Raw genomic sequence first — 14,068 nt, 5'->3', positions numbered from 1 at the left:
CGGTCAGCCATGAGACAAACAGAGCAGCAGGAGCTGGGAGGCGTGTACCTTGTGGGTTTCCGGTGGCAGCAGCAGCATGGAACCTTCCAGAAGCCAGGCCTTTCATGAGCAGAATTCTGACATCATACGTGTATGTCAAAGGTTCAGCTTTGTAACCTGCACCTGCACAAAAGGCAGGGCTGCCTTCATGGGTGTGTGGCACAGGGTCTGGGGCAGGCTGAATAATGGCCCCCAAAGACATCCCTGTCCTAACCCCGGAACTGGTGAATATGTTACCTTATATGTTGAAAAGTTAAAAATAAAAAAAAGGAGCATTCGCAGGTGTGATGAAGCTAAAAATCTGAGTTAGGAGGATTAGCCTGGATTATCCAGGTGTAATCACATGTATCTTTATAAGAGGGAGGCATTTTCCCCCAGCAATGGGTTTTATTTGACGTACTCAAGCTTAAATTTCTCAATTAAAAAAAAAAAAAAAAGGTGGCAGAGGGGACTTGGACACACACAGGGGAGAGGCCATGTGAAGATGAAGGCGGAAGACATGTGAAGATGCTGCCCTTAAAGACAGGCGTGATGTAGCCACAAGCCAAGGAACAGTGGCAGCCCCAGATGCTGGAGAGACCAGAACAGATCTCCTCAGACCCTTGAAGGAAGCTGGAGGGCCCTGATTTCAGCCCAGTGATACTAACTCTGGATCTGGCCTCCAGAATTGTGAGAAAATAGATGTCTGTTGTTTTAAGCCACCGAGTTTGTGGTCATTTGTTATGGCAGCCCCAGGACACTCTTTTGAGACCTCATGTTCCAAAGGGTCTAATGCTTGAAATTTAATGCTCTGTGCTCACCGCCTTAAAAGTCTTAACAACGTTACCTTTGGATTTGTGTCTTGTAAGTGAGGTCCACTGGGACAACAGTATGCACTGGGCTTGAAGCCTCAGCTCAGCGGTGGTCCTGTCTCCCACTCCCTCTCTGCTCTCCCAAACCCAGCCCTCCTCTTAGAGCAGCAAAAAGGTTGATGGTGGGCATGGGGAGGCTCACATTCTGTCATAACCTCCACCGCTGGTTCCCTCCACCACTCCACGCAGGGACCCAGCACATCCTGGGGCAGAGGCTGTGATCCCCTGGGAGTGACCGCTCCTCCGTGGCCTGGGGCGGCAGGCCCGTGGGAAGGCAACATTGATTTTCATCCTGCACTGGGATCAGCAAGTGAGGGAACCGAGCCTGACAATCAGAGTTCCAGCCAACGGAGTGGTGTTCCGGATACCCTGGGCAGCTTTCTTAGGAGTGTCCCTGGACTGCTCCCGGGGCCAGCCCCCAGAGAGCTCCTGGGCCTGTGGAGGCAGAAAGGGGCTGCCCAGCACACAGAGCCGGGCCTGGGGCCATGCTTTCAAAAATGAGGATGAATCCCTTCCCCTGCTCTGCCCTGTACCCAGTGCAGCCGGCTCCTGAATACCCCTCCCTATGGAAGGCAAGGGGAAGCACCCCAACCTTAAATGTGCTCAGACAGTCACTGTTCCTTAGGTAACAGCCCCTCCCATCTCTGTTGATTCCCTGTGTGGACTTTCTGTGGAAACACTGATAATCTTACCCTTCCCTTGACCACAAGATATATGCATGAGCACTACAAACCGAACACTTCGTCCTTGTCACGCCCAGTGGTGGGGCAGCTTTGACAGAGTCCCCATGCCCCCGCCTCCTGGTGTTCGTGCCCCTTCAGCATAGAGTGGGCCTAGGGACTGGCCTCTCATGAACAGAAAGTGGCAAAATGATGGAATGTCACTACTGAGGTTAGGTTACAAAGACCACGACTTCTGTCTTGCACGCCCTCTCTTGCTAGCGCATGTTCTCCTGCCTTCTTGGCCTGCTCACTTGAATAAAGCTGCCACGTGGGAGAGGGCCACGTGGCAAGAAAGCAAGGGTGGCCTCTAGCCAACATCCAGCAGGGGACTGAGGCCCTGGTTCCAACTGAATACTGCCAATAACTGTTGAGTGAGCTGGGAAGTGGTCCTTCCCTGGTGAGCCTTCAGAGGAGACCGCTGCCCTGCCAATCCCCGGACCACAGCGTGTAAGGGCTCCTGAAGTAGGAGACCCCATAGAGCTCTATACAGATTCCTAACTTGCAGAAACTGTGAGGTAATAAATGCTGTTTGGAGCCATTAACTTTGGTGTCATTTGTTACGTAGCAATTTACAGCTAGTACACCCAGCCAGATGTTCCCAGGGACACCTCCTTTGGGAAGCACTGTCCTGTGGTTTCAGAGCTCACCCTCAGCTTAGCTTACAGGGCCTCTGTCTCCTCGCCCACATGCCCATCTCCTGCCTCAGCTCTTGCAGGCTCAGCCTGGCACCCGCTCTCAGTCAACCATGACTGTCCCAGGCAGCGTTCTCACCTGGGAGGCTGGCCTCTCACCTCTGGGACCAGGCCCACTCCTTCTAGGCCCACTCCTGTCTCCCCTTCATAACCTACTTCTCTACTTGATACCCACCCTGGACCACTCAGCATCTCTGGGTTCAGCTGGGAAAACACCACGGCCCTGATGACAGGCCACTTCCCGGCCTCAGTGCCCACTGGCTTGCTTCACTTCCCTACCAGGCAGCAATGAAAGAGTTCTTCTTAACCAAACCAAGGCCAGACCCTGGAGGGCACCACCTATGTGCTAGAAGCTGGGCTTACAGATAAATGGCACAGGATTCTTGTCTTCTCTGGGCTCATAGTCTCAGATTTGGGGACTAGGGACTGTGAGAAGATGGCCACACACTCAACATGTCTGGGCTCCAGTTTTGAGAAACGCAGCACGGAGCACTCACTGTTGTCCCCAGAGGGGACATCTGTGCCGATGTGACTGCACGCAGACACAGGCTCTGAGTGCCCGGAAATGCTTGTTGACAGGGTGGTTGTTTGGTAACCGGAATATGCTCATGTAATTTATACTTAGACGGTCATAAATGTGGAGAGCACCAAGTTTAAAAGTTCAGGTAGAGAAGTGGAAGTTAGATTGAGAAACACGGCTTTAACAATAGGTATAAGCCGTTTAGATCCAGCAGTACGTGCTACATGCTAAAGCCCAGAATGTTAAGGATGCTCCAGGGGAAAGCACTCGGTTGGGACTTAGTGTCTACAAACGGGACTGGGGAGTGTGAGACACCCAGACCAGGGCCTGCTCACGGGGCCTGAACCATCTGCAGCTGCCACTTCCAGGCCCTTGACAATTTAAAGATAAAAGGACAGGCCAAGCGCAATAAATGCGTGGGAGGCATGCCCTGCCCCTCGACCATGCGTGCAGTGCCCTGTGTATACAGTAGGTGTGTGGTAAACACTCGTCAGTAATCAGAGCCTCTCGCATGCTCTCCAGCACCCGCCTCCGGGTGCTCCCATTGCCCTTTCTCTCATCCTACCTTGGTGGTCCCGTCCCATCGAACTGTGGCCATAGCTATGACCACTGAGCGAAAGGCCTGGGCAAGCAGCACCTTGGCCACCTGCCCGTGGAAGGGGCACCACTTTCAGGACTGGTTATAGCCTCCCAACCGAGAGCCCATGCCAGCCAGGTAGGGCTCCTGCTTCTGGGCCAGCTCCTTCACCTGCGCCTGACTCCCGGGGCGGGGGGGTGGCACACAAAGGAACGCAACCGTGTACCCCCTTGGAGTCAATAAAGCAAATGGACCCCTTTCCGACTGGGGCAGCAGCATCTTTCATTCTCCCCGCCCAGTGCCCCACCTACTCCACCCCAATCCAATGGTCCTAGGGACGCCCTAATAATAGCAATACTAAATCCTCAAGGCCAATTCTGCTCCATTTCTATAAATAATGCAGAATCTTTTTATTTACTGACAGGTTGTAAAAGTATCAGGCAGAATAATGTGAAATCAGGAGCTGCTGAATAATGCATGACACCCGTTTTGCTCCCTCTCCTGCTTGGGTGGGGCCCCACTGGGTCCCCCAGCGGCTGTGCCCACCTGGCTGGAGCTCAGAAAACTGAAGCTCCTGAGCCCTGGGTTCTCCTCCTCCCCATTCAGATGGTCACTGTTTGGACTCCACATGGAGATCTTGGGGTCAGTCTCTGGTGCCACCTGGGGCACAGGGTCTCTAGATTTGCACCCTCACTGATTTGGTTACTCACACCAGGCCTCAGGCCCTCCCTCCTCACACACAGAGGTCTGCATGGTCCAAGCTAGGTCTCTGCTACACCCCCTTCCAAGCACACGGACAGACACACAATCACACACAGACACACATACAGACACACAGAGACATATACCATCACACACAAATACACAACCACACACATAATCGCATAAGATATACGGCCATATAACAGACACACATAAATATACACAGTACACACACAACTATACACAAAGACATGTGCTCACCCACGGATATACCCATCACACACAGTCACACACAGACACAATCACAAAAGATACACAACCACACAGGCACACAGAGACATACACAGCCACATACAGACATATAACTAGGCACACAATCATACAAGGTACATAACCACATAAACAAAGGCACATATGTACACAATCACATATACACAGCTACACAGAGACAAATGCATACACACATAGACACACACAATCACAGACATACAACCATCACAGACACAATCCACAGACACAAGATACATAACCACAGACACACACACACACACACCCCTTATTTTTCCATATCTTTTAAAAAAATCCTCATCCAAGGACACGCTTACTGATTTTAGAAAGAGGGGAAGTGAGGGAGGGAGAGAGGGGAAGAACCACTGATGTGAGACAGAAACATCGATGGTTGTTTCTCATACGTGCCCCGACCAGGGACTGAACCCAAAACCTAGGCATGTGCCCTGACCAGGAATTGAACTCAGTTTGTGAGACAGCATTCCAACCAACTGAGCCACACTGGCCAGGGCTTATTTTCCCATGTCTTTGATGATCTCGAAACCTCAGCAGAGTGGAGAGGGCTGGTGGAAACTTTGGTGGATCATTCTGTATTTTTTCTTAACTTTTGAAGAACTAGTATTAATTATTCAAGGTGCTGGCTTGGTTACAAGAGCACGGTTGTTAACAGTCAGTGGCTCAATGTGGCCATAACAGGGTTTGCCCTGGGCCTGCTCAGAGGCTGCCACCTGCAACAGTATGACTTAGCACGGTCTGTGTTTGCTGCTCCTGGGCAAAGCCCTCCAGAGCTGGACCAGGGGTGGGCCTGTGGGCCAGATTCCAGTGAGCAGGGGTGAGGGGAGAGCTTCCCGCCTGCAGGGGCTAATCTAGGAGTTTTGCACATAGTCCTTATTTGTTTCTTTTCCAAACACATTAGAATGTGCGCCCCATAAGGGTGGGGGTTTTGTTTCATTGACTGATGTGTCCCCTGTGTCCAGAGCAGCACCGGGCACATAGTAGGTGCTCAGTAAACATGCCCTGACCCAGCCTGGCTGCCTCCAAGTCTCCACGTCCTGACTTGGGAGGGACAGAGCTCCCATGTCTCTGCCTGCGTCCCTCCACTTACTCAGCAGCAGGAGCCTGTTCTTCATGCGTAGTAACTCATTTAATCCTCACGACCGCCCCCATTTTGCAGATGAGGACACTAAGGCACAGAGAGGCGACACCAGTTCTGAAACACTGGCTCCAGGGTGCTCTCGAGTGCCGAGTGTGGGTGGGGGCTTTTGCCAGGGTGCACATGGAATCACCCTAAAGCTTGAAAATGCACCAATGCCTGGGACCTGCCACCCTGAGACTCTGAAAAACTGGTCTGAGGGGTGGGGCCTTGGGAATTTGTAAAGGTTATTCTAAGGGGTGGCCCAGCTCCTGGAAACCTCATGTCTCCTTCTGTGAGAACTTCAGGGGAGGAACCCAGGGGAAATGCCTGAATTAAAATCAGATCAGGTGTGACAATGACCAAGGAGTGAAGCTGACGGTGTCCTTGAGCGGACAGGTCGGCTGCTTGGCCAGCAGGTGGTGCCGCCCACGCTGCCAGGAGCTCTGGGGAGCCCTGGGGGCTGAGTCAGAAGCTAGGCTCCCTGCCTGGAAGGTGACTTTGGAACCTCGTGAGTTCAGATGTGACAGTTTCAGAATCTCAGAGGAGCCCTCTGTCTCCAAAATTAGACCCTCCACAAACCCGGCCACCAGAGGCTCCCAGCAGGGTGGTGCAAGGAGACACCCGCACCATGCGCCCTCCTGTGGGGCAGACGCGCACTCTCGTGAGACTTGCTGTGCGGCTCTGGGTCCAGCCCGCTGCCTTTCTGAGCCACTATTTACTTCCCTGCATGAGAAAAGAGAGAAAAACCTTCACTTTGCTACAGGGCTGAGAAGGCATTTGAACCCCTGAACCAGTGTGTGAGAAACCAAGCCTTACCCCTCCTCCTCCTCCTAGCAGGACTTCACAGGGACACAGGGAGCTGTGAGGCCTTGGGGTGTTGGCTTCTCCCCTTTATATCCAGCCCACACCTTCCCTGCATCCCCTCCCCCACTGCTCAGCCAGCTGGAGAGGGAGCCTCGTCTCTCCACGTTCTTGTCCCTTTCTCTACTCTCTCTCATCTGATATTCTCAAGCCTTGTGGGGTCACAAGCTCCCTGGAGAGGGCACCCCATCTCCAGCACAGACAGGAAATGAGCACCCTCCAAGGCAGCAGTCCAGTGCTAAAGCGTTCCAGATGTGGCCTCCTCGGAAGCTTCCCGTGATTCCAGGCCCCAGTGACCTCCAAGGGGTCCCCGCTCCATGTGGGCAGTCCTCTGGAGAACCAGGAAATGGCCTGGACGCCCTGAATTGCTCACAGCCCCTGCTTTCCAAACTGGGGAGAGGAGGAAGCTGCCCGGGCCCTGGGCCAACTGATTTCCTCAGCCGGTGCCCAGCAGTGGGCAGCCGCCCCAGGCAGCAGCCTGGCATCGGGAGGCACTGGCAGACCGCAGGGCTGCAGAGACACAGTGGGGTGGCTCCTCCCATACCAGGCTGGACGGAGGTGGTGGAGAGGGAGGAAAACTGATCGGAAGTGTTTTGGCATCACAGTTACAGCAAATCTGCCCCGTTCTGGCGTTCAGGCCAGGGCCTGTCTACGTGAGGGCCTTCCTGTCCCTTCAACACAAGCTACATCCGCCCACTCCCAGACAACCCCCCACCCCCACTCCGCTGCCTGCACCTGAGCTGGCCCAGAAGAGGCTGTGCTTTCCCCGCAGGCTTGGGGGTGCCGGGGGGCATGAGGGGTGGATGTACTTCTAACTCATCTTCTCACAGGATCAAAGTGGGTTTTCCACCATGGAACGTGGACTATGGGTGAGCACAGACCATGGCTGGGAACAGTTCCCCAGATCAGAGAGGATGTGAGAGAACATTCTAGAGGGAGGAAGCCCAGGGGCGAAAGGAGGGAAAGCCCCAGAGTACATCCGCGCTCAGTGGACACAGGGAGCCAGAGGGCAGCGCCGCCTTGGGCAGGGGTTCTCGCCATTCTGGGGCGACCCCAGGTCCTGCAGGACGCTCCCAAGCACCCCTTCTGCAGGGCCTGGGCGTCTGTGGTTTTCCTTTCTCTGCTGGTCTATTCTGGGCTTGCTCTGCTCCCGGCCAGGCTGGGAAGGGGGATGAGGCCTGGGGAGGGCGGTGAGTGGCCAGGAGGGAGCCGGAGGAGGCAGGCGGCAGATGATTTAGGAGCTGTTCTGGGCGGTCCCTGGGGAGTGTGGGCGGGGGAGGGCAGAGGTGACAGATGGAAGGAACATTTATTAAGGGGGGGTCGAAAGATGTGAAGGGTTTTCTGAGAAGCCCTGGTGAGAAGGGAGGCTTGGAGCTGCTGTGGTGAGGGCTGGGCATGGTGCCAGGCCCAAAGCAAGGGCTGCAGAGCTGGGCTCTGGTCACCGGGAGGATGTCTCCAGCCAGTGAACACGCCAGCCTGGGTCCAGCCCAGACAGCCTGCAGGCTCTGAAATGCTCTTTCGCGATTGTGCTCCACCCTTGGGCCGACAGACTCACTCTCTGACCTTGGCTTGCCCACCTGTAAAATGGGAAGACTCATGCCACCTTTCTCGTGTGGAAGAACCTGGTGCACAGTAGGGATGTGATAATCTCAGTTTCTTCCTTTCCTTTCTGAGCCTGGCATTCAGGGCATGCTCCAACTTGCCCCACACCCTTCCTTCCTGCTCATTGCCCTCCTTGCCGTGGCCAGAACCTCCAGCCTCGCTTTTTCATGGTATCCAAGCTCACATTCCCCAACTGAGAATGCCCACCTGCTTTCCTCCGCTGGCTAATTCACACATGTATCCTTTAAGTCCCAACTTGAGCACCACCTCCTCTAGGGAGCCTTCCAGCCTGCCTCTATTTGAGCCTCCAGAGTGCTCAGGCCAGAGCCCACACTGAACCAGGCGCTGGTGCCCATAACCTGGGGCCAGCACAAAGGGTGTTTTAGGAGCCTAGGGAAGGCTGGATTTCTGGAGGTGGTGGGAAACAGGATGAGAAAGGTTTAGTTTGCTGCAGGAAAAGAGATGCAGGGGGTGGGGGAGGGAGGGGAGGAAAGTAGCTAAGACAAACCCAGCAAACCACAAAGGGAGCACAGAAGAAGGTCCCAAGGGCAGACCCCTCTCAACGGCTATCCCAAGGACCCCCCAAATCATCGGATTAAAGGTGAAGCTCAAAGCCCGATCGTCCTCTTCATGTTAACATGAAGAAGGCAAGTCTGCACCCTCCGCGGGTACTTGAGAATCCTCTCTCTACACCCACCAAATTAGAGCCGTGTCCAGCGGGTGCAGGAACCCCAGCAGGAATTAAACTTTAATGAGCGCCAATGGCTTTGCCCTACTTTGTGAGCACCAGGCCCACATTTATGAACATTTAATTCCTCAGGCCTTGACCTCTTTCCTTTCCTCTCCTGCCGCCTCCCCTCACTGGCTCCCATACTCACAGATGTTCGTGGGCATCAGGTAGGGTGGGAACCTTCCTGGCCCACCTGACAACTGCCCCCGCTTGGCAGTGACTAAATATTCATTCTCCCAGGAGGAAAGCAAAACTCAACCATTAACCCAGAGCCAGCAGCCAGCAAATAGGACTGTCAGCCTGATGCAAGGGACAGGGGCATTTCATTAATCCCTTTACTCCCAGGAAGAGTAGCAGAAGCATGGGGAGGGCCACTGGTGGGGAGGGGTGGGAGGCACATTTCACTGCTTTTTACAGATGAGTGGCCCCTATTTACCACCAGGACTCACCAAGCCCAGCATACACCCTCCCATGTGGCCTGAGTCAGGACTACAGGGCCCAGGGTGGGCAGCCAAGCCCCTGCTGCCCCCTGTCGGCAATGAGGGCCACCTGCAAGGGTGGAGGGATGGGTGTGGGGGGGAGGCAACTACGAACTTCTTGGCTCAGGCACAGTCACGGGGTGGAGGGACGGCCTGGTTCTGGACCGGAAGCCCTAAAAAGATCAGAGCCCTGGAGTCGATTGCTATCTCATGGGTATGGTCCCGAGGTCTCTGTGGGACTGCAAATCACACTGCAGCCTGAAGAAAACTGTTCCGGAAGATTCCAGACCTGTCTCAGCCAGTGACAGATGGCCCTTTAGGCCTCAGGAGTCATCTCTGCAAGACGATGTTAACAAAACTCACTCCCAGCTGCTTCAGCAGTTCTTCAGCTCCAAGATGGAGCGAGTCGATTCTGTCAGCGCTTAATTAAGCACCTACTGTGTGCCAGGGACTGTGACACCAACATAACTGCTGGTGGGGTTCCAGAGGGTGATGTGTCAATCACAGACATCCAGCCACTGGTGCAGGCCAGTGCCTGCCCTCTGCACCTGAGCAGCCGGGGGCCCTCGGACACGGCTGGAGCTTACATGTTCATCCTTCAGTTGGAGGCAGCTGCAGCGTGTCAGCCGGGCCGGTTAGAGACAATGACCACAGGCTCTGTGCCGGCAGCAGCGGCAGCAAGGTCTGACTAGACCATCTAGCTGACCCTCTCCCCTCTGACCAGGCAGGAAGCCAAGCCCAAGGAGGCAGGAGGGGAGGAGAGAAGCCCAGGCTCTGCCAGTCCCACCAGGATTCAGCTGTTCAGAGAGACACGTGGTCCCCTCTGAGTGCATAAGGGGTTCCCAGCCCAGCCAGCATCAGCCAGATGGGACACAGTCACCCCTTCTGGCCTCAGGCTCTGTCCCCAGGATGTTTGCAGTCTTCCCAGAGGCAGTGCTCCCCAGTGGCTAAGGAGGCTTGGGCTCTAGTTCCTTCCACCACTTTTTGGCTATCTTGCTGGGCCTTAGTTTTCTCATCTGTGAACTGGAGACAGTGGAAGGACCTAAATCTTAATAAGATTGCTAGATAAAATACAGGCTGCCCAGTGAAATTTAAATTTCAGACAAACAATGAATACATTTTAAAATATAATAGCTATAGGAAGATTTAACTCATATAACAAATAATTCACCTAAAGTATACAAGTCAATATTTTGTAGTATATTCATAGACTATACTGTCACCACAATCAATTTTAGAAAATATTCATCATTCCAAAAAGAAACCCCATCCCCATTAGCAGTCACTTTCATACCCCTCCCCCCACCACCCAGCCCCTGGCAATAAATTCATTTTTAGGATAAGTATACCCCATGTATTTATATGGGCCATTCTCGTACAAGAATGTATTTGCTGTTGATCTGAAGCTGAAATTTAACTGTACCTTTTGTTTTTGTTTTCTAAATCTGGCAGCCCCCCCCCCCCCCAGGACGCTGTAAGCCTTAAATGAGTTAACTGCCTCACACAGGGTCAATGCTATGAGTGTTGTTTCATTATTATTTGTATTGTCTTAATTTGGGTACCCCCAGAAGCAGAGCCTGAGACCAGGATTCAAATACAAGAAGTTTATTTGGAACTTCCAGGAAGTGAGGGAGTGGAGCAGTGGGACTGGGCAAAGAGGAAAGTCAGCAAGGGGGCCATGTTGAGTGGCCCTGCTGGGGACCCTCGAAGAGAAGTGTCCTTGAGAAGGACAAGGATGGGGTCTTTGTCCAGCAACACCTCTCCTTCTTGGGCAGAAGTTGCTCCTGGGATATCAGTCTCCTGTCCTGAGTAGGGGCACAGTCAGTTAACACTGAAGCACTGAGACCCAGAAGCTGGGGGGCGGGGTATGGAACTCTCTAAACTTTGGGTTAGATGGAGGAGATGCTGGCAGCACCCCAACATCTACTCTACTGACCTGGGGCAAGTGTACTTGGAGGAATAGTGTCCCTTCCAAATTCATGTCTACCTGGAACCTGTGAATGTGACCTCACAGAGACACAGGGCCTCTGCAGATATAATCAAGTTAAAATGAATCATGCTGGATTAGGGTGTATTCTAATGCCTGGTATCCTTATAAGAAGGGGAAATTTGGGCCCTGGCTGGTGTGGCTCAGTGGAATGAGTCTGGCCTGAGAACTTGAAAGGTTGCCGGTTCGACTCCCAGTCAGGGCACACACCTGGGTTGTGGGCCAGGTCCCTAATTGGGGGTGTGCAAGAGGCAACCAATTGATGTTTCTCTCCTTCTTTTTCTCCCTCCCTCCCCCTGTCTCTAAAAAATAAATAAAATCTTTTTAAAAAGGGAGAGGAAATTTGGATACAGACACACACAGGAAAGATGGTCAGATGAAAGCAGAGGCAGGGACTGGAGAGATGTGGCCACAAGCCAAGGACCGCCAAGCAGTGCCGGAAACCACCAGGAGCTGGAAGAGGCAGGAAGGATACTCCCCTAGAGCCTTCAGAGGCAGCGTGGCCCTGCTGACACTTTGATCTTGGGCCTCTGACCTCTAGGACTGGGAGAGGATAAATGTCTGTTGTTCTAAGCTGCCCAGTTTGTGGCCCTTTGTCACGGCAACCCCAGGACACTCCTACCACAAGTCACTTTATCTCCCTGTCTTGGTTTCTTCAACTGACAAAAGGGTTAAAAATGCCTATTACAGAGGGTGGCTGTGGGTAAAAAGCCTTTATAAAGCCTAAAGTGTTCAGCGCGGTGCCCAGAACGTACTCAGCCCTGTGCAGGGTCGGTTACGACGACTGCGGCTGTGTGGGTTTGCTTGTTCTGTCCCTGCCCCTCTGGAGTGTGCTAGGCTGACAGCCGGGGGGGCCTGGAGAGCTGACAGCATCAAACCAGTTAAGCAGCCCCAGCCGGGGAGGCTGGCGCCCTTGTTCTGTCAACTCCAGGGGCGCCAGCGGCGGGCTGTGAAGGCTCTGTAATAAAGTGGACCGCTATCAATTCCCTGTGGGGCCCGACTCTCCGCCTGGCCCAGCCCAGAGCTTAGCATTCTGCCAGCATCTAGCATCTCGAGAGTGCAGACACAAAATGTAATGTCATAACATTCGCAGTCCAATAACCTTTGCTTCAGGAGACAGCTCTGGCTGTCATAGGAGCCTGGAGGTAAATATTTCAACAGGCAGAGGCCCGCGCGGGGGCTCCAGGCCAGGCTCCCTGAGGCGGCCGGGAGGGGACAGGCACCGCAGGGGAACACTGGTGTCAAACTTCAACCCGTTAAAAATACACGCACAGTAAATCCAAGGCAAGTAAGCAGGAGAGGCTGAAGCCAGGATAAAATATGAGCAGATATAAAGCCAGACACCTTTATTGTTCTGAAATGTCTTCCAACAAGTTATGGGACCACAGCTTGACCCTAACCTATCATATTGTTATATGATGGGACACAAAGCTCGCTCTTGGAATTAGGACTCAAAGAGGGCTCACTGCCCTCACCAGGCTGTGACCTGGCCTGCCTGCCTGGGTGCAGGTCTCCCTCACTCTGCAGGAATCTGATCCTGACTTTGCTGCCTGAAAGCAAAGGATCCTCTGTCCCCACACTTTGCTGGGCCTTCCCCATGGTCACTTGAATGGTGTGTCTGTGACCTCACAAAGTTACAGTCACTCAGTGTTTATTGAGCATCTACTATGCACCAGCAATGGTCACAGATTCTGTGGACACAGAAGTACCTGTAAGAGCACAGACTTCCCAGCTTGATCTAAGGGTGGATCTCAGTGCACCCCAAGCACAGCCGCTGGCATTTTATTCCCTCCGTCCCTTTGCAGGCTCCTGCAGTGCCTCTGTTTCCTTGTAGGTAAAACAGACAAAGAGCCTGACTCTTTGGGGTTTTTATGAGACTTCAGCCCCCCAATCCACACAAAGTGCTCAGCTTGGGCCTACCCACCCCATAGTTGCTTGCGAGTGATGCCCCTGTCTGGGCCTCAGTTTGCTCCTCTGTAAAATGGGGCAATAGAAGCACATATCCTACAGCGTTGTGAGGATTCCATGGTTAATACAAGCGGAGGCATCAGCAGGAAGGGTTCGATGACTGGTCAGGATCATTCTCACTTACACAGAAGAGGGAAACTTGGAGGCTCGGCCAGCAGAGTAGGCCATCCTCCTCCCTGTTTTAGGGTCTCGAGGACAGTGACAGATGGTGGGTGGGGTGGAGGAAGAAAAGCAGACATGATCACGGGAAGGAGCTCTGAGCAGATCTGACACCACCTGCATGCAAATCTGATGCAAATGCGAATGACACCCCATCCCCCACCTTACAGCCTGGTATGACCCCCACGGCTTCCTACGGAAGTTCTGCTCAACCAGACAGCTTTGAGGAGGCAAGACAAGCCCTGACTGGTGCCGGGTGGCTGGGAGGCCTCCAGGACTGAGTTCCCTTTCTTGATCAGTAGCGGCCATTTGAAGGTTCAGAGAGACCTTGATGTTGCAGAGCTTTCCTCCCCCTTGTAGGATTCATGACACCCCTGTGACCTTGCCTGGAGGTGCTTCATCTGACCCATCTTCTCACCACCCTGTCATAACCCGACCTCCCACAGGGAGCCACCAGCTGCCCCCACTGACCCTCATCAACGGGCAGAGCTGGCTCCTGGAAGGCGAAGAAGCCCAGATGCTGCCCGCCTGCCTTTCACCTTGTCTTCCTTCTTCCACCCACCCACCCAGCATCCAAATATCCTTCTTTCATCCAAATATCCATTCAAATACCAACCCTTCCCGTATCTTTCTATCCACCCATCCATCCTTCCATTCCCCCACCTGTGCAGCCAATAAGAATTTATTCATCACCAGAGCCTGTCCCATGTTTTGGGGACACAACACACTAGCGAACTAAAGATATATACAAGCTCT

General features: G+C 53.4%; 1 protein-coding gene across 1 annotated transcript in view; it reads right to left on the bottom strand.

Moving 5' to 3' along the window:
• Positions 1–1,193: 1,193 nt before the first annotated feature.
• Positions 1,194–14,068, bottom strand: part of LOC149994316 (uncharacterized) — a 188,970-nt gene continuing 176,095 nt past the window's right edge. The window contains exons 3-5 of the mRNA XM_090259023.1: positions 8,197–8,348; positions 3,390–3,470; positions 1,194–1,325 (exon numbers count right to left, since the gene is read on the bottom strand). Coding sequence (XP_090115149.1) covers positions 1,194–1,325; positions 3,390–3,470; positions 8,197–8,348 — 365 coding nt within the window. The remainder of the gene's footprint in view (positions 1,326–3,389; positions 3,471–8,196; positions 8,349–14,068) is intronic.

The sequence above is a fragment of the Furipterus horrens genome, unplaced genomic scaffold, assembly GCF_987537825.1.
Source record: "Furipterus horrens unplaced genomic scaffold, mFurHor1.1.pri manual_scaffold_13, whole genome shotgun sequence".
NCBI classification, from domain to species: domain Eukaryota; kingdom Metazoa; phylum Chordata; class Mammalia; order Chiroptera; family Furipteridae; genus Furipterus; species Furipterus horrens.
This window is presented reverse-complemented; position numbering and strand designations above follow the sequence as displayed.